At 49.9% G+C, this 19,565-nt stretch overlaps 1 protein-coding gene across 1 annotated transcript; it reads right to left on the bottom strand.

Annotated features, from left to right (window-relative positions):
• Window positions 1-13,032: 13,032 nt before the first annotated feature.
• On the bottom strand, window positions 13,033-18,194 carry LOC128828467 (cAMP-dependent protein kinase catalytic subunit alpha-like). Its single transcript, XM_054013166.1, has 6 exons — window positions 18,181-18,194; window positions 15,854-15,980; window positions 15,527-15,622; window positions 15,261-15,410; window positions 13,938-14,102; window positions 13,033-13,158 (listed from the first exon to the last, which is right to left on the bottom strand). The coding sequence occupies exons 1-6, from the start codon at window positions 18,192-18,194 to the stop codon at window positions 13,033-13,035; spliced, it is 678 nt and encodes a 225-aa protein (XP_053869141.1).
• Between the last annotated feature and the right edge of the window lie 1,371 nt (window positions 18,195-19,565).

Below are 19,565 nucleotides of genomic sequence, written 5' to 3'. Positions count from 1 at the left end.
GCGACAGCCCCAGCACCTACAGGAGAGGCCTCACTCACAGACCAGCACTAGGGGGATCCCGGACTGAAATGTTCCAGGAGCCTGGAACGACTCCGCTTCTTTTTTGCGACCTCAAAACCCTTGTTTTCCTTTTCTGTGCAAACCGGCTTCATATTTTTCGATAACAGCACGGACATCGGACTGCTTAATGTGGCTACATTTGGAAGTCGCCTTCCACAGTAGTTTAACGTGGCCAGAAACAATCTAAGCTCCAAGACATTCTGTGCTACTGGTGCATTGTCAGTGGCTTCTCTTTTAACGGGTTTACCCTTCTCCACCTCTACAATGCTCCAAGTGAGTAACCTGATTTTGAAACACGTACACTTATCTTTGCCAAACTATAACATTAGAGTTAACAATCTCTGTAGAACCTCTTCTAGCCTTTCTAAAAGTTCATAACAGACCTCACCATTCACCCCCTGCAGCGCCTGACCATTACTCTTTGATACACAGCAGGTGCACTCCCCGCAAGGGGTCATAAGGTCGTCGTTCACACCCAATAGCCCCTTATGTGGCTTCACTGTCCGATATTTTTTTTATCTGGTTCCAGCACCCCCTGCTGGTAGTTTGGGAAACGTCACTCCTGCTGCCAGTTCTGCAAATAGATCTTGTCATTTAGCAATTAGATATCGGTCCACTTTCAGCCCGGGGTTTATGGTGATGTTATAGGCCCCACAAATTCTTCCGCTGCCATCGCTCTTTGGGGTACACACAACTGGGGCAGCCCATTCAGTGAACTCGAACTTACACCCTTTTGCAATTCCTCCATTTGCTTTTCTTCTGTCTCTCGCAGAGCATATGGCACAGGCAGTAGCATAGCTAGCGGGGTGCAGGGGAAGCAGCCGCTTCCCCCGCCTTTCCGAAAGCGGCCAGAGGAGCAGGGGGCGCGCGGCATGCGGCAGCCATGGGGGGGCGGCGGGCACGGCAGCACGACCTGGCAGCCGCAGCCAGAAGAGCGAGGGGGGGCGCAGCCTGGTGGCCCGCAGCATGGCCGTCAGCCTTGGGGGGGCAGCGGGCACGGTCGGAGGAGCGGGGGGCGCAGCATGGCGGCCGGCAGCTGCAGCTGGAGGAGCAAGGGGGGGGCCCACGGGGGTGGCACAGCAGGGCCGGAGGAGCCATAGAGGGGAGGGGCGGTGCGGCTGGAGGAGGAGCCAAGGGGGCATGGCCGGAGGAGGAGCCAAGGAGGGCGCCCTTTTTATATTTGCTCCCCCTCCTCTTAGAAGCTGGCTACGCCACTGGGCACAGGTCTCTGTCACCAATCCACAGGACCGGTGCTATGAGCTCAGCTTTGCAACAGTCTCTGGGAGAACTCCTCCAGTGAGCCAGACCCCCTAGTGGCTTCACTCTTCCTCCAGGGAAACCACATGGCTTCACCACCTCCTTAGGCTGGACCTCTGGGCCTTCAGTAGCCTGCTTTGCACCGTGTGCTCCACTCAGCAAGTCCAACTGAGGCAGATCCCTGAGGGGAACTTGGCCGATCTCAGGGAGTAATGCTCCTCCTCCACCAGCATCCGCAGGGACACCCAGCCAGCACTGTCACACGAAGAGTTATTAGTTGGCTGGAACACAGCAAAGGAAGTCCTTGGCTAGCACAGAGAAAAGGAAGTTACAGCAGAGTCCATCCTGGTCAGCAGAGAGCCCAGAGCTCTGTCCTTTGTTCTCCAGCTGGGCAAACATCCCTTGCTTCCTGCTGAGAGGTGGGCCATCCATGGTCATTGGTATCAAAGTCTCAGTGATTGGGTTTGCCATTAAGTATCAGGGGGTAGCCGTGTTAGTCTGTATCTACAAAAACAACAAGGAGTCTGGTGGCACTTTAAAGACTAACAGATTTATTTGGGCATAAGCTTTCGTGGGTAAAAACCTCACTTCTTCGGATGCATAGAGTGAAAGTTACAGATGCAGGCATTATATACTGACACATGGAGAGCAGGGAGTTACTTCGCAAGTGGAGAACCAGTGTTGACAGGGCCAATTCAATCAGGGTGGATGTAGTCCACTCCCAATAATAGATGAGGAGGTGTCAATTCCAGGAGAGGAAAAGCTGCTTCTGTAATGAGCCAGCCACTCCCAGTCCCTATTCAAGCCCAGATTAACGGTGTTAAATTTGCAAATGAATTTTAGTTCTGCTGTTTCTCTTTGAAGTCTGTTTCTGAAGTTTTTTTTGTTCAATGATAGTGTGGCTGGCTCATTGTGCAAAACTCATTGGTCCCAATGAAGGAAAATCACTATATAAACAGGGTGCCTTGCCATGAAACTTTGGGTTCATCCTGCCAAGACTTCCCCAGAGCATCATGTTGCGACCGACGGAACCCGGCTCCTCCCTACCCGTCATCAACCTAGCTGGCCACTAGATTGATCCGGACTCTGGACTGGTAACTATAACATCGACTGGTGGGACAGTGTGTGTGTGTGTGTGTGTGGTGTGATTGAATGCATATGCTAATTGTTGTATCTTCAATAAATGCCTTGTATTGCCTTTTCACCGAAAAAAATCCCATGTGCTTCTTATAAGCATAACACAGGTAGACCATCAACAGTCAGGGCTTCCAGCTGCTGGGCATCCCTCAGGGCTCCTTCTGCAGAGCTGGTCTTCTCACCTCCACCGGCCACCTCCATGTTGCCAACACTCTCCACTGGAAAATCATGAGTCAGACCCCGCTTGGCTTAGCTGATCTCCACATCCCTCGCTCGTTACTCGTTGTACTGTAGATAGTTGTTTAGTGTAGTTTTTAATAGTTTTAACAGTTATAGTGTAGTTAATGGTAAGTTGTGTAGATAGTGTAGATAGTATTTGGAGGAAACAGGTTTATCCACTTCCCTCCTCCCCGGTACCAGGGCCCATGCCTAGGTCTCCGGGTTTCAAGCCTTGCTCGGCCTGTCTCAAGCCGATGCCTACGGGAGACCCCCACGACTCCTGCTTGAAGTGCCTGGGGGAATCTCATCAACCAGATAAGTGCCACATTTGTTAGGCTTTCAAGCCCCGGACAAAAAAGGAGCGGGACTTTCGTTTGAAACAGCTGCTAATGGAAGCGACACTTAGCCTGGTGCCCTCGGCACTGTGCGCAGACCAGGCGCCGTCGGTCTGAAGCGCACCTCCGGCACCAGAACGACGCGGCACCAGCAAAGACTCTCGGCACCGGACATCTCTGGCACCAGTACGGACGCGACACCACTCGCTGTCTCCACGGCCCAAGAAGCAGCACAAACCACCTGCTACTCCTCTGCAGTTGCAGGAGCTGCCTGTGCCCCCATTGGAGCAACGGCCCATGCCGGACCGCCCTGCAAAGGCTCCACCTCCGGCAACGTCGACTCCGGCGCCGCAAGCGCCGTTGAGTCCGGCGCACACAAGCTCCCCGGTGCACACCGTGGTTGAGCTCGGCCTGCCGTCCACTCCAGAGACCTTCTCCACCGCTCGCGACCTGATCGCGCTAACTGAGCCTGGACTGTCTCACCCTCCAGCACCGTCGGTGCGGACTGTTCCATCCATAGGGAAACCTGCCTTCATGCGACCTCCATCACAGAGTGAGACAGCACGGCACCGATCTCGGTCCCGCCGATGGTCCCGGTCTTGGCACCGCTCGCGGTCCCAGCACCGATCCCCATCTCGGCGCTGGTCATACTCACGGCGCCACTCCATCTCCCGAAGGTCCTCCTCCCGGTACGATCCGTACCGCTCCAGCTCCCGGCACGAGTCCTGGCACCAATGATCTCGCAGCCGATCCCTGCACCGCCCGGGCCATAGGTCCTTGTTGAGATCTAGATCGACCTCCCTGCACCGTTATGACCATTGGTCCCGTTCCCAATCGCGGTACCGCTCGAGACCCTGGCACCGGTCTCCAGCTCCCAGGCGCGGAGCGACAGAGCAGGACGGTGCAACGCAGCACGTGCGTTCGGCACCGCCTTAGCCTTCACGTCCAAATTCTACATCGTCCCAAGCGGAGAGTGGCTACCACGTCCAGGGCCAAGACGCGGATGGTGCTAGCCAGGGGCAAGATGAAGGACAGGATCCTGACCAGGGACCCCCATAATGGTCCTTCTGGACTCCTTGGGCATACCACCAAGCCCAAAGTGTCCCCTCAGGTGCTTCTCGCTCTGCCCATTTGGAGCCTCGGGTGCCGGAGGCTACTGTGAGCCACCCTCCCCCGATAGCCTCGGAGGCGACTGCCCTGCCACCAGAACAGGCCCATGCCCCTAACGGGGTGGACCTAGGGCAACTGGAGCCTCTTCAACCAGACCTTCCCCAGGATCTGCTAGTCCCAGGGGTGTCCTCCTCATCCTCGCCTGACGAGGCCGTGAGAGGCACATCCTCCTCTGGCCCACCGCCTATAGACCTTCGTGCACACCAGGAATTGCTACGTAGGGTGGCACAGAACAGGAACTTTCAGGTGCAGGAGGTGGTGGAAGTTGAGGATCCTGTGGTGGACATTTTATCGGCCGATGCCCCCACACGTGTAGCCTTACTGTTCATTCGGACCATCCAGGCTAATGCCAATATGATCTGGCAGGCGCCAGCATCTCTCCCTCCCACGGCCAGAAGGGTGGAGAGGAAATACACGGTGCCCGCTAAGGATTATGAATATTTGTATGTTCACCCCCAACCTTGCTCCCTCGTTGTATAGTCTGTGAACGAGAGGGAGAGACATGGCCAACAAGCGCCCGCCCCTAAGTCCAAGGACACTAGGCGCCTGGATTTATTCGGGCGCAAGATTTATTCTATGGGTGGATACAGCTCAGGGTAGCTAACCAGCAGGCCCTCCTGAGCTGTTACAACTATTACACCTGGAACTCGATGGGGAAATTCAAGGAGTTGGTTCCCCAGGAGTCCAGGGAGGAGTTTGGGACCTTGCTAGAAGAGGGCAAGAAAGTGGCGAGGACATCTCTGCAGGCATCTTTAGACGCGGCGGACTCAGCAGCTAGGACTCTAGCCTCAGGCGTGGCTATGCGCCGCATTTCATGGCTGCAAGTGTCCGGCTTCCACCGGAGCTGCCACAAACTATACAAGACCTGCCCTTTGATGGCCAAGGTCTATTCTCAGACAAAACTGATCCCAGACTGCAGAGTCTGAAGGACAACCGGGCCATCATGCGCTCATTGGGCATGCATACTCCGGTGACGCAACGTAGGCCCTTCCGGCCCCAACCGCAGTGCACCTACCCTAACCCTCGACCGCGGCAAGTGCACACCTTCCTTATTGCAGGGAAACTCCTTCCATGTGTGTGAATCTGCTTCCAAAGGGGATCAGGTAATGAGTGCGATTGGGCTGGAAACCGACTGTGTTTTGTGAAAGAATTGGAGGGTTTCAAATTTGTTCCCATTCTACATTGGAGTAAGTCTGAGCAGGACATTGAACCTGGGTCTTCCACAGCAGAGGTGAGTGCCCAAAACACTGGGTTACTGGCGGGTCTCGTTTTGACCCGAGAAACCTTTCATTGAAACCAATCTGTCCTTGAAAAGTTTTGTTGTCTATAAATCCACTTTTTCTGGTGATAAAACTCCTGCCCAGCTCTGCCTCTGGCCGCCACTGCCTGTACAAAGGAGCACGGCTGCAATTTTTTAATGTAACCGCCCTATTGTTACTCATAGCAACCTTTGTGCTTTGGGCCCAAGGCTGACACTATTTGTGTGTGGGGAAGGTCCACAACAGTAAAGTAAGTGGCTGTAGGGGGAATGCAGGAAAGAATTGTAGCCGGGTTTGGGACCACCGCAAATGAAGGAAAACAACAGCATTAACCACGCGGAGATCTTGAACAAAGCAATGTGGGTTGTTTTATTTTTTTTTACAGGGAAAATGGGCTTATTACAAGAGCTAGTAGTAGAAACAATAATACCCTGCTGTAACAAAGACTTTACTACTGGTGCTTATTTTTTTGCTTTAGAGCGCAGTGGGTACTGTGGGACCCTTGGAAGTGATTTAGAAGGATTCACAGAGCTCTTATCTGGTTCGGCTGTTTGAGTTTGCCCCGCCTTCTTTGCATGCCGAGAGCTGAGAGAAGAGGGTCTCTGACCACAAGTGGACAAGCTCAGGGCTGAAAGCTGCATGTGGTTGAGCTGATCCTGTTGTGTGTAAAGTGGCTAACACCAGATTGGCGTTTTTATTAGGAACTTGTAAGAATACACCATTTGGTGTCCAATCGATTGTACAGTCTAATTTACACAAAAGAGTCGGTCCCAGTAAATTGACAGGAGACGATGGGCTACGTAAAAAGGCCTGTTGAGCAGAGATGAACATGAGTGAAACAGAAAGCGGTTTTGTGATAGGATGTGGAACAGGTTGGTTTGAAATACCAACAGCATTAATAGATGAGGATGACAAAGGAACAGAGGGAAATTCTAAAGATCTTAAGGCCGATTTGCTGGCTTTAGTGTCCACAAGACAAGCAACAGATTGTCCTGCAATTTCACAATTTACATATGGGCCTTCTCGGTTAATAGGAATTAAAGGATTTATGAGGCTGTTTTAATAAGAATTGTTTTGTGGGGAAAAAGCAGGCGCTTCAGGATTTGGGAAAGAGGGTGGAGGTTTTTGAGGCGGTCGGTTCGGGTATTTGTTTTTTTTTAATGTTCCTTTTGGCCACAAAAGTGGTATGTGGTATTTTTTGGTGGGACAGGATATGAGGGACCTTTTCCTTTCTTTTGACCTTGACCTTGTTTTTGCCCCTCCCCCCCCCTTGTTCCCCCACCGCTTTTATATTAATACGTTTGCAATTGTAAGGCCAAGAGTTTAGTTTTAGTATATTTGTTTGGTTGGTTTAGGCGCGCTGTACAATGGTTGGCAACTGTCACCAAGACAGAAAGAGGTTTAGTTTGCCAGCCAAGGCAGATCATTTTTAACTGCTGCTGAACCTTTGGTAAGAGTTCCTGAACAAAGGCAGCCCCTACTGCCTCTTTGGCATTGTTAGCTGGTTGGGCAATTTTCCAGTGTTGTTTAAACACCTTAGTTAGTTTGTTTAGATAATTAGCAGGGGATTTTGTTATGCAGACAAAACTACACAGGATCATTTCAGGGGGCAAGGCAAAGATGACACATTTATTATAATAACACAGTTTGATTTATGATCAATAACACACACACATACACACACACACTTTCTGCAGCTGCTGTATAGTTACCAGTCCTGAACATAGCTTGAGTCCGTGGCTTGATTTCGCAGCTTGTGGCGGCTAACTAGCCAGGAAAGCCGGGCACAAGGAAGGGCTGGGTCTGCCCTCCCATGTTGGCAGCGAAACGTTACCTCCACGTCTTCCATCTCACCCATCCTTTTTGTAGGCTTTAGTTTGAATCCAGAGTCTATAGGTCTTGCTGTGTCACGCTGCCTCTGGGTTCAGTGTGATTGATCACCCGTCAATTGCAGCCTCCTACCTGGCTTTGATCTTCCTTCTATTGTACTTTTGTTCTTTTCTTTTTAGTGTGGATTCTTCTTACTTTGTTAGGGCTGTTGTCTGCATCTTCAGCCGTTGGTGTTTGAACTCTATTTCAGCAGGACAGGCTGGCGCTGGAGATTGATTCCATCATCCCTCCATACCTCATTCACACAGCTAAACTAAACTAATAAGATTACAGCAGGGTTTGCAAAAATGAAGGTTGCCGCAAGCTTTTACAAAATGGAGTGAGCGTTTTAAAATGGAGTTGGAATTACAATATGAACAAGCGCAAGGAATGACGAAGAGTGAACACAAGCTGCAATGTAGACCAGTATAATGGATGGCAAACAGTGAGCAGAAGTTATAATGTTGAAACTGTGCAAGTTTCAGTGATTTAAGCAGCAATTGGTTTGAAAGTGAAATTTAGGAGGGCAGCTGGCTGAACGCTGTGGCTCTTAACAAGCATCTTAATTGTCAATTAGCCAGTTATTGGGGTAACCGGTTTGATGAATGAATGTTGTTTCATTCATAACACTTTACTTGTGAAGTTACATTAATAAAGTGAACAATTAACAACAATTTCATTCATCAGTTCTACAATTTGCCCTTGTTTTGTTTACAGTTGTTAATTTTTGTCCAATCGGTTTTTTTAGGGCAAACCTCCGAAATGAAGTCCAAGAGACGATTCCTAGCCTTACTCGGGTCACGTCCAATTCCAGGACTGATATTGGGCCAACCGGCCTGGATGGAAAGCCGTTGTCGAACTTCGGCTGGCATAACTACTCGTAAGAGTTGGTTAACATTCGCCCGTGATGGATTGTAACACTGAATCACTGTCCGGAGCTTTTTTTAACATTAGGAATGTTTTTTACTAGATTTTAAAGGTTTTTTGGTGTTCAAGGGGCATGAAGTGTAACCAAGTCCTCTTCAGCACTAGGCACTTGTTTTAAGGGAGCCTGGAGCACTGATACCTGCTCCTAGTGTGGTGGGCAATTGGGCCAGGAGAAACAGGGTCGGGTGAGCTGCTGGGGAGATCAGAATCGGAATCAATTCATGGTGAAGAGGAAGGTTCTCCCCCAGTAGCAGTTGATCCATGCTGCGGTGAGGTTTGTGCTACCAGCGGAGGGGGGGAAGGGGCCACTGTCTGCTGCCATGAAACATTGCTGAAAAAATTCACGATGTCCTTAGTGGATTTTTTTTTTTTTTGCTTTTAGTTTTAACTAATTGGGGATATAAGGGAGCAGAGGGAACTGCTCTGGTAGGGAGGCATTCGGATGCTTTGCATTTAGTTTTTAAATTTTGTACTTGAGTTTTTAATTTGTCCTGGGAGTCCTTTAGACTCCTTACTTGAGACTCACGGAGTCTCTTTGTAGCTTTCTTTCACCAATAGACAAATTGCTCCCACGGTGTATTAGAGGCTTTTGGTGATGTAAGTGTTCCTTTGAGGTATGTGAGTTTAACTAAATTAAAGGTACCTTTCATTGGGAATTGTTTAGATGGATTATTATGCGTGTAACAGTTCCAATTTTCTAAATACCTGCAGGTTTTGGGGCCATAGTGCACATACATATAATACGCAGGAGTGCCTTTCGATGGCGGGGGGGGGGATTTTTAAACTGTCTCCCACCCATTTTCCAATCACACCCGCCGGGGAGGGCGTCCTGTCTGCTAGCGGCTCAAAAGCTAAAGAAAGGTCTCACTCTCTCTGGGGAGGGCCCCCTGCCCGCTAGGTCAGCGGCTCATAAGCTAGACAGGACTTCCCACACCCTCCGGGAAATGCCCTGTCCGCTTAGCAGCTCATGAGCTAAAGAAAATTCTTACTTTTTTACCTTCCCGGGAAAGGGTCCACTGGGGTCAGTGGCTTACAAGTAAGGTGCAAATTTCTATCCGCTGGGTCACAAGGTTCGGCTGACCCCCCCTTGCTTTTAGAACTTCCCCATGGGGTAGCCCTGGGGCGGCGGGAGTTAGCGTAGCCTTAGACTGCTCAGCGGCTTATACCCTTTCCTTTTTTTATTTATTTACACATAGACGTTTATTTCCCATATTTTGATGCATTTTATTTAACAATAACCTTCATTCATTATGGTTGAACTTAATACAACATTTCTTTTATTTTTGAGGCAGTAGAAACCCCTTAGCACCGATGCATTAACCTTATTGAGGACCTTAGAGCCACAATTACTAACCTACTTGAAGGCGGCAATAAACTATTTTTTAGAACCGCAATGACTGACCTTACTTGAGGGCGGCAACAAATTCCTCAGAACCGCTCTGCATCTGATTTTGTTGCAAAACACTACGTTTGGATGGCGTGAGCCCCAAAGGGACAGACGGCCCCACAGGCAGTCCTCCTGCCACACCCCAAGAGAGATTTCAAAAGGTTTTTTACCTCTATTATGGTGCCATGGGGTTTGCAGGGGAACAGTCTGGAGTAGTTTGTCGCTGTTCCAGCCAGGCGTTTGGCATCTGAGTCACGGCACCAACTTGTCAGAGAAAAATGAGTCCTTGCTCTGAGTTTGAAGCAACAAGCCAGAGGCAGCTTCATTTTTGAACAATTGCAACTGCTTGGGAGAGTACACGGGGCAGGTCTTTGCTAAAAAAACAATGAAGACAACTTTTATACCTTTTATTACATATAATAATGAGCAACAGCAAACATTTGCAATGCTCCTTCCAAGCATACGAACCAATTAAAGGGTCATGGGCTCCCACATACCAAATCCTGCGGGGTCCATAGAAAAAATGCATGTAAAATTAAATAATTCACCAAAACATTTCAAAAATTAAACTACCTGATATGCCTAACCAATTTATAGTCAGTGCTCCTAAAATAACACACAACATTTCTAAAAACTAACAGTTTTATGTTCAAATTTCCTTTATTCCTTTTTTTACTTTCACAGTTCCTTTTTTTAAAAATCACAGAGATATATCAAAAGTTTAAAATTAATAGTTGCGCTGGAAGCACAAAAGTGTGAAAGTAAAAAAAGGAATAAAAGACATTTGAACATAAATATCTTAAGTCTCTAGAAATAAAGCAAAAGTCAAGCTAACAAAGTCAGGCTGACACTGAGTCTATTAACGCCAAACTTAAAGGCCTAGACGGGTAAAAAGCAAAAAAGCAAATAAAAACAAACAGTAAAAAATGCTGTTTTGACCTTATAGTAAATAAAAATAAAATGTGAACTGTAGCAAAAATTAATACAAAAAATAAAATGTCAAAAGAAGTATAACAAAGTGCAGCTGTTGCTCCTTATTATATGTAATAAAAGGTATAAAAGTTGTCTTCATTGTTTTTTTAACAAAGACCTGCCCCGTGTACTCTCCCAAGCCATTGCAATTGTTCAAAAATAAAGTTGCCTCGAGCTTGTTGCATCAAACTCAAAGTAAAAACTAAACAGAACAGAAGTAAAAGTAGTTTAGGCCCAATGCCCACCCGCACCCCAAAATCCTCTGCCAATTTTTACACCCATGTTTCCCTTTTTAGGCCCCCCACTCATTCAAGACCCACACCAGACAAACAGGGGATCTGCCCATAGACAGACAGCAACAGAGACCAGAGAAAATGCTGCAAAGCGGAAACTGGGCAAACTAGGAAGGCTATTTGCCTTGCTGCTGTAGCTGCAGTGATGCCAACCCCAACCGCTGAAAAATAATGATGGGCCTCAAACCAAATCTTGAGATTGGCTTCAAAATCATGAGATTTTATAACTACCTGGCAGGGTGTTTTTATTCACTTCCTGCTATGGGAACTTATAAAAGTCACCTGGTTCAAGCTTTTCTCTGCAGTGAAGAGGGCGAGACAGGGAGCGTTTTTCCACCTGGGGAAATTAACTGAAAGAGCTACAGTAGCACATAGCGACTAAGCTCAGATTTCCCCATGCAGACAAGCCCTGATTGCTTTTTAATCCAACTCGCATGATTTGGTGACTGGTACTTTCAAAAAAAAAACCCCACACAAATAGTGTCAGCCTAGTGCCCAAAGCACTACCAGTTGCTACCAGTAACAATATGAAGGTTACATTAAGAAATTGCAGCCGTGCTCCTTTGTACAGGCAGTGGCGGCCAGAGGCAGAGCTGGGCGGGAGTTTTATCGCCAGAAAAAGTGGATTTATAGACAACAAAACTTTTCAAGGACAGATTGGTTTCAATGAAAGGTTTCTCAGGCCCAATTGAGACCCGCCAGTAACCCAGTGTTTTGGGCACCCACCTCTGCTGTGGAAGACCCAGGTTCAAGGTCCTGCTCTGACTCCCTCCAATGTAGAATGGGAACAAATTTGAAACCCTCCAATTCTTTCACAAAACACAATCGGTTTCCAGCCTGATTGCACTTGGAACCTCCTTGTGCAAGGGGCTGTACAGAAGGGCTCATCGCTTCCATTTTATCCCTGATAAACTGCCCCTCATTCACAGAGGTTTCCTCTCTCTCCCCCCACACCAGGAATTAGCTGGCATCTCATTACCTGATCCCCTTTGGAAGCAGATTCACACACATGGAAGGAGTTTCCCTGCAATAAGGAAGGTGTGCACATAGCCACATTTAGATGGAAGTATTCTGCTTCTGGCAATCCCCCCGCTGCTAGTGCACTGCATTCCTGCACACTGGGGTCGGCCTGGCTGTTCACCTCCCCAGCCCCGGCTTCAGAAATGGCTAGATTATCGATTCAGACAGGACCACTGCGAGCACCTCGTCTGACCTGCATAACAGGCCACAGGACTTCCCTGAATCAACTCCTGTTGGAATTGGAGCAGATAGTTTAGAAAAACCTCCCATCTCGATTTAAACAGCGTCAGTGATGAAGAATCCACCACGATGCTTGGTGAATGGTTCCAATGGTCTGAATGTTTCTAGTTTCAGCTTCCAGCCACGGGCTCTCCTTAGACCTTTGTCTGCTAGCGGGACTGGCCCATGATCACAGAGTTATTCCCCTGGGTACATCGAGACAGGGATCACGGCACCCCTTAACCTTCGCTTTAAGAAGCTCCTTGCGTCTCAGCATAAGGCAGGTTCCCCCCCTTCCCCATTTAATCGTTCTCATGGCAACTCTCTGCCCCTCTCCAATTTTTCACCTTCTTCCTCAAATTGTGGGTGCCAGACCTGGCCATGGCATTCCAGCAGCTGTCGCGCCCCCCCCCGCCCCCGACACAGCGATAAAATAACCTCTCCGCTGCTGCCTGCGATGCCCGTTTATCCATCGACCAGACGCCACCTCCCCATTTAAGCGCGGACGCTCGTCCCTTTGGGCTGCCAACTCCAGGCGAGTTCAGGTACCGCTAATGGCAGCCGCCGACCCCCCAGCCACATCCCTGAACTCTTTGAGCCTCCGGGGAGAGGAACAGCTCCCGGCTCATCCCAGCAACAACAACCGTCTCCTAGAGCCGAACAGCCCATTATTTTTTTTTAAACCAAACTTTATTGGTAATTGTTTCAAATATGTTTACAAAAAGCACACTGTTAAAGAGGAAGTGGGGGCTGGGGGAGGGGTTGTTTTGTTTTTTCCAGTGAAACAAGGTTTGTCAGAGGACACAGACGTGTTTCCTGGGGCGGGGCGGATGATATCCCCACCCTCTAGATGGGACTCTCAAGCTTCTTTGTGGGAAAGGGGGATTTTGGGGGGAGGGCCACTGGCCCTAGAACTCAGCAAACTCCCTGACGCACTCCTCAGTGATCGAGACACGAATCTCCTTTTCCTCATAGTCACTGAAGTTACTCGTGTCGTCCGGGCCTTTACACTCTGGTATAAAGGGAGCTTCCACCTGAAAAGGGAGGGGAGGGGCAGGTTGGGCACGAGGTGAGGGATCAACATTTGTATCCCCCCCCACCCCACTCCTGGGTCTGCTAGGGGCACACGATCAGGCCCCAGCTTTGTAACAAGGCAGGCAAGGATCAGGCCCCCTCGCCCCCCAATCCAGTCAGAAACCCTCACACTTTTCAATCATGGAAGGGGGAGCCCATGACCCTGCTTAGGAGCCCAGAAACCGGGCCACCAGCACTCTTAAGAGATACAGGATCGGGCCCCTTAGCAACCAGGTGAGGGACGCAGGATCAGCGCCTCCTCAAGCCCCCTTTTTTCTAGCCAGAATCCCCTCCCCTCACTTTGCAATCAGGGAAGGGCAGGGGGTCATGAGCCCGTTGGATCCCCGAAAGAGCCCCCACTTGCATCATCAGTAGGGTTTTAATCAGGACCTTCAGCACAGCCCTCTCCCACCGGAGCTAGAAGAATAACGCCATTAGCTGGCAGCAGCAGTAGTAGGCTGTTATCCTCAGGGGGTGGGGACTGGACCATGCTTTTGCTGCTATGTTACAAACAGGTGACTGAGGGCTCCCTACTTTAAACCAATGCTGGGTGAGCATACCGCCCCCTAGTGGCTGGACCCAGCCACAACACCCTGCTACAGAGTCCCAGGAACCAATGCGCTCCTACAGGCCTGGGCACTGATGATCCCAGGTTCAATTCCTGCTGACGGAGGTCGCATGCATGTGGAAGTTACCCAGGCTCTCCTCTGCCAGCCGCCAGCCGCCACCACCCTCCTACCTTCCTCTGGTAGATGGCGATCCAGTCAGTAGTAGCAAACCACTTGTGGTTCTTGATGTCGTTGACCCCGTTCTCGAGGTTGCCAAAGCGTTTGGTGAGGTCCACCTGCAGCAGGTTCCGGAGCAGGTCCCTCAGCTTCGAGCTGAAGTGAGACGGGAACCGGAACTGGGGTGGGGAAGGAGAGAGAGGTCTGGCTTTTACCTGCCCTGCCCTCGTGGCTAGATTCATAGATACACCTAATAATGTACAGCCCCTAGCATGGCTATGCCTGGGCGCTGAGACCCTACCATAATACACCTAGTAATGTACAGCCCCTTGCACAGGGGGTCCTGGGCTACACCTGGGGCGCCTAGGCACTACCATAATACACCTAATATGTACATCACCTAGCACAATGGGGTCCTGACCCATGACTTGGGCTTGTAGGCACTATCGTAAAACACCTAATAATAAATAACAAGCCCTTTAAAACCACTCCAGGACAATGAGTGGACAAGAAGTGTGTGTGGGGGAGGCTACTGAGGACTGACACTGGAGCTGAAATGGTTAATTAGTAGCATTCCCCCCCTCCCCCCCAGCTCTTACTGAGCATTTTTCCTCCACGGATCTCAAATCAGGGATGCCGCATCATTATACTCATTTTACATAAAGGGAAACTGAGGCACAGGGAGACGTGACTTGCCCAAGGTCACTGAGCAGGCTGGTAGGAGAACCGGGAACAGAACCCAGGCCTGTTGAGTTCCCCACTAGCTTTAAAGCTGACTGTGTCCAACACGAGTTCTCGGAGATCCTTGGCGAGAAGGCGCTGGGGTGGGCAGAGGAATATTATGGGCTCTTGGTTACTATGGCGATGAGTGCTCTACCAGTGCCTGGAGATGACTGATGTGTTTAAGGAATGTTTAGTCTTGCAACGTAACAGGGCTGTGGAGGGTTTTGCAACTCACAACAGCGTACAAGAAAACCAAAGGCACCTGTTCCAGGAGTCCCCATGAGAGTTACAGGGAGCACATTGGTGGTAGGGTGGGGGATGGAGTCCATGTGTTGGGGAAATAGGGGTACGTGGTGAGGGAGAGTCCATGTGTGGGGGACACAATGGGGACGATGTACATGTGTTGGAGAACAGGGGTACGTGGCAAGGGAGGGTCTATGTGTTGGGGTGGAGGGGGAATGGGGTACATGACAGGGAGGATGCCCACATGTTGGGGATTGGGGGAGCATGGGAGGGCATGAGCCTGTTGGGGGCGCAGCATGTGAGCATCTTTCTGATCAGTCGCTGAGACTTGGCACCCCCCTTGTACTGGCAACCCCCCCCCCAAATCACACAAGTGTCCCCTCCCCCAGCCCACATATCTTGCCAGAGATGATCTTCTCGTAGATCCGATTGGGCTGTATCGCAAAGAACAGGGGGTAACCAGCCACCAACTCGTAGATGAGGACGCCCAGGGCCCACCAGTTTACAGCTTTGTTATAACCCTGCCCGGGGAAAGCAGGCCAGGGTCATGCACCGAACGTTTGGGGGGCGGGAGGAACCACCTGGTGACCAGGGATCAGCTAGAGATCAAGCAGCGGACAGGCCCTCCCCAGCTCACCTTGCTGAGGATGATCTCGGGGGCCAGGTATTCCGGGGTCCCACACACAGTCCAGGTTCGGCCTTTCACCCACTTGGCAAGACCAAAATCCGTCACCTGGAGCCAAAACACACAGAGGGGAGAAGCTGGATCAGCCCGGAGGCTGTGACAGCAGGAGGGGAAGGGGAAGAGCAGATGATTGATGTATTCTGGCCGTGTTGGGGTGTCTTGGCTTTGGCAAGGGGATGGCAGGAGAGAGATTTGGGCAGGGAGGAAGTCACTGCAGGGAGCCAGGAGCCAGCGCTGGGATGGGGAAGGGAAGGAGTGAGGGAGGGGCAGCAGCATCACCTTGATGTAGCCCTGCTGGTCTATCAGGAGATGCTCTGGCTTCAGGTTTCGGTAGATGACATCCAGCGAGTGCAGATACTCAAAAGTCAGGATGATCTGAGCAGCGTAGAACCGGGCGTGAGGTTCACTGCAATGAGGCGGGAGGAGAACGTGGGCATCCCGGGCCAGATCCGCCCCCTCTCAGCCAGCCCAGCACCCTCGGCCCCCTGCCACCCCCACCTTCACCTTCCTTATAGATCCCCAGGCAAGATGCCCCAACGCTTCCAGGGGTAAGGGGACTGTTGCCCCCTTACTAACAGTCAGTGGGGGGGTTAGTGACTAGCTCCCAGCACTAAAAGGGGGGGGGGTCGATGGCAAATCAGGAGCCTGAGACTGACAACGGGGAGAGGCCAATGCTCCAGGTCAGCCTGATTGACAGGGCGGGCAGCTAATCAGAGAGTCAGGAGGCCGGGGGTCCCGTCCTCCGTGTGAGCTGGAATGGCCTGGGTCAGACAGGGTGGGGCCGAGCTAAGGGGAGAGCAGGGGCCCGAGCTGAGCTGGGAGCAGAGCTGCAGCCCCAAAGCCAGAGCACGGCCCAGAGAGAGCAGAGCTGCCCTGGGGGCAGAGCTGCGGCCCCAGAGCCAGAGGGGCCAGACAAGCAGCCCAGGGAGCTGGAGGCAGAGCAGCAGCAGCAGCCGGGCTGAGGCCGAGTGGAGCTGGAGCTGGGCCTGGAGCCGTCCGGAGCCGGGTGCGGTGAGCAGCTGGGGAGAGCGAGGGGGACCCTGGGCAGTGGGCCCAGCACAGGGAGACACCTCAGCCAAGAAGCCTTGCAGGCCAGACTCGGAGGGGGATCGTAACCCCAACCGGGCGGGGGCGGCGCTGGGAAAAAGGGTCCTGCCACCTAGAGCCTGAGAGCGTGTGGCCACCACCAGAGCAAGTGTCCGACCCGCAGCGTCTCTGCAGCACAGCCAGTTAGAAGTTTCACAATGTAACCAAATTAGCTTGTAGATGCTAATTCCCTTTCATGTCTTAATTGCCTTAATTGTGTATGCATCCGAAGAAGTGGGCTGTAGTCCACGAAAGCTTATGCTCTAATAAATTTGTTAGTCTCTAAGGTGCCACAAGTACTCCTGTTCTTCTTTTTGCGGATACAGACTAACACGGCTGTTACTCTGAAACTTGTCGTATGTATGCAAGGTCTTCAGTTAACCTGAAAATCAAAGATGTAAGACACTTCAGGAAACCAATCATTTCTACATTATCTTCACCTTAACTATCTGTGTTATAATGGAAGAACGGCTAATTACCTTATGTGAAGGAATGTAACTCATTTACTGTGTTAATAGAATGATAATAGAAGATTATCTTCAAAGCAAAGTACAACAGGGGATCTGCATTGGGGGAAGGTCCTTCTGTGACGATTTCTGTGAGGTAGGCTTGTCAGCCTGCTAGAATAGCTATAAAAGAGAAGGCTTGGGCCTGATCCTATCATCTCTAGTCTGCTTAAGCTTTGAACAGGGAAAGTGTAAGTCATAGGACAGAGATTTTCCAAATAATCATTTGGAATAACCTGGAAAATGCATGGAAAAACTAACAGACTTTACATCTGAGCTGCCTTTGGATTCTGATCTGTTGGGATGATTCCAGAGAGATTTTTACAAACCAGCAATTTATTCCATCACTGTTGTGATCCTGAACTATGAACATTGAAAGTCACTTGTATGGATATTGATCTTTTAACCATGTGTAACTCTCTTCTTTCTTTTAACAATAAATCTTAGATTTCGTTATTAAGGACTGGCTGACAACCTGATATTTGGGAAAGACCTGAGATTCACATTGACCTGGGGATAAGCATCTGGTCCTTTATGATCAGTGAACCTCACATATGGTGAGCCAGGTTTTCAGTAACCCCTCACTATATTAGACATAGAATATCAGGGTTGGAAGGGACCTGAGGAGGTCATCTAGTCTAACCCCGTGCTCAAAGCAGGACCAATCCCTGGAGAGATTTTTACCCCACTTCCCTAAATGGCCTCCTTAAGGATTAAACTCACAACGTTGGGTTCAGCAGGCTACTGCTCAAACCACTGAGCTATCCCTCCCCCTTCTTCCAAGACATGGACGTTTAGATGGGAGCCAAGGTCTGGAATGCCAAAAGGGGACTGCGTTTGGCATCTTGTTAACTAGGGTGGGAGCTCTTCTGTTGTTGATTTGGTGAATCTAATTATAGAATAAGCCATCAGTTTGGGGGATTGTCTGCCCTCTACTTCTTGCAGTCTGCCCGGAGTGTGGTCACAGCATTGTTGTGTAAACCTGTCTTCTGGAAGCAGGGGGATCTTAGTTACCTTGAGTTTTTCATGCATTTGCGTGGAGTGTCAGATCTGATATAAGCAGGGAAGTCGCTCAAGGAAGAGTAAGGCTATACTCACTGTGCTATTAACTGTCTCTTGATAGGCAGTTAGCAGCTGGGTGCTGGCCTGCAAGGCCCTTTCTCTCTCCCACTCCTTCCCTGAACTGAACCATGGCCTTAGTAGCTGTTGGTAGAGCAGGGGATGGACAGAGTTAGTACCAGAAAATCCCCCCCAAAAGTTCCTCTTCAACAGGTTTAATTGTCACTAAAATCCTTCTCCAAAGCATCTGACCTCGGTGTAGCAAAGGAATTACATGTCTAATGGAAGAGCCCCTTAGATATACAAGTCCCAGGGACCAGATTCACCTCTGGTGATTGAAGCCAAAGGAGTTACATGAGAGATGAATCTGGGGCCGTGTATGTGATGTCTGCTGTAGACTGTCTGATGGGAGCTGTCTAGCACTTTGCATGCTGTTTGATGTCTGCTGCTGTGGTCTGTTTCCTGGGCAACTTCTCCCACATCGAGTGGCAAAATGACAGAGAGGAGCATTTCTTTTTATTAATTTGAATAAGAGCAGAGAAGTCCCCCCAGCTCAGCTCCTTTTATAACTTCATTTTTATACTGAAGGTGCAACAAACTCCCCACCCCTCAGCTCTTCAAGATGTTCTGTTCATGTCTGAGGAACAGGAAGTCTCCTCTGAATGAGTTTCCATACACAGGGCTTAACTCAATAGTAATGAATTCCTCTTCGAAGAACTGATCAGTTTCAACTGGTTCTCTTGGATTTGGCTACTGCAGTGGTGATTTTCTTGCTGGTCCAAGTAATGTCAACCCCATTGTAAAAACTTGGTCCCAATCCAGCCCTGGCATAAAATGGCATAGCTTCCGTGGATTTCAATGGGGCACATGCCCGCTTATCCCAGGGAGAATTTGGTGCTTTCTCCCTAAAATTCACTCCGTTGTGGAAAATTCCTCCACAACTGAAGCTTGACCCCTGTGGAAGAAACAAAATCCACTCTCAGGTTGCAAATCATGGAGCCTCTTGGTAGCTTCCTCCCACCAATAAACAAACTGTTCCCACTGCCCATCGGGGATTTTAGGTGACACAAGAGCGCCTCTGAGGCGGACAATCTTATTTAAATCAAAGATACCTTCTAGTGGGAATTGTTTAGCTAAATCATCACGCGTGTAAAAATTCCAATTCTCTAAATACTTACAAGTCCCGGGACCATAATGCACATACATAAAATACAGCAAAGAGTCCTGTGGCACCTTATAGACTAACAGATGTAGTGGAGCATGAGCTTTCGTGGGTGAATAGCCACTTCTTCGGCTGCATAAGCAGGCGTGCCTTTCGGTGGAGCGGGAGTAGTCTTGGA

This window comes from Malaclemys terrapin, chromosome 23 (assembly GCF_027887155.1).
Source record: "Malaclemys terrapin pileata isolate rMalTer1 chromosome 23, rMalTer1.hap1, whole genome shotgun sequence".
Classification (NCBI taxonomy): domain Eukaryota; kingdom Metazoa; phylum Chordata; order Testudines; family Emydidae; genus Malaclemys; species Malaclemys terrapin.
This window is presented reverse-complemented; position numbering and strand designations above follow the sequence as displayed.

Excerpts from the sequence above, each read along its gene's own strand:
- LOC128828467 (XM_054013166.1), bottom strand. Across the intron at positions 15,411-15,526 it reads CCGAGATCATCCTCAGCAAG|GGTTATAACAAAGCTGTAAA; the intron begins GTGAGCTGGGGA and ends TTCCCCGGGCAG. Across the intron at positions 14,103-15,260 it reads GGCTGGGGGAGGGGACACTT|TTCCGGTTCCCGTCTCACTT; the intron begins GTGTGATTTGGG and ends TCCCCACCCCAG.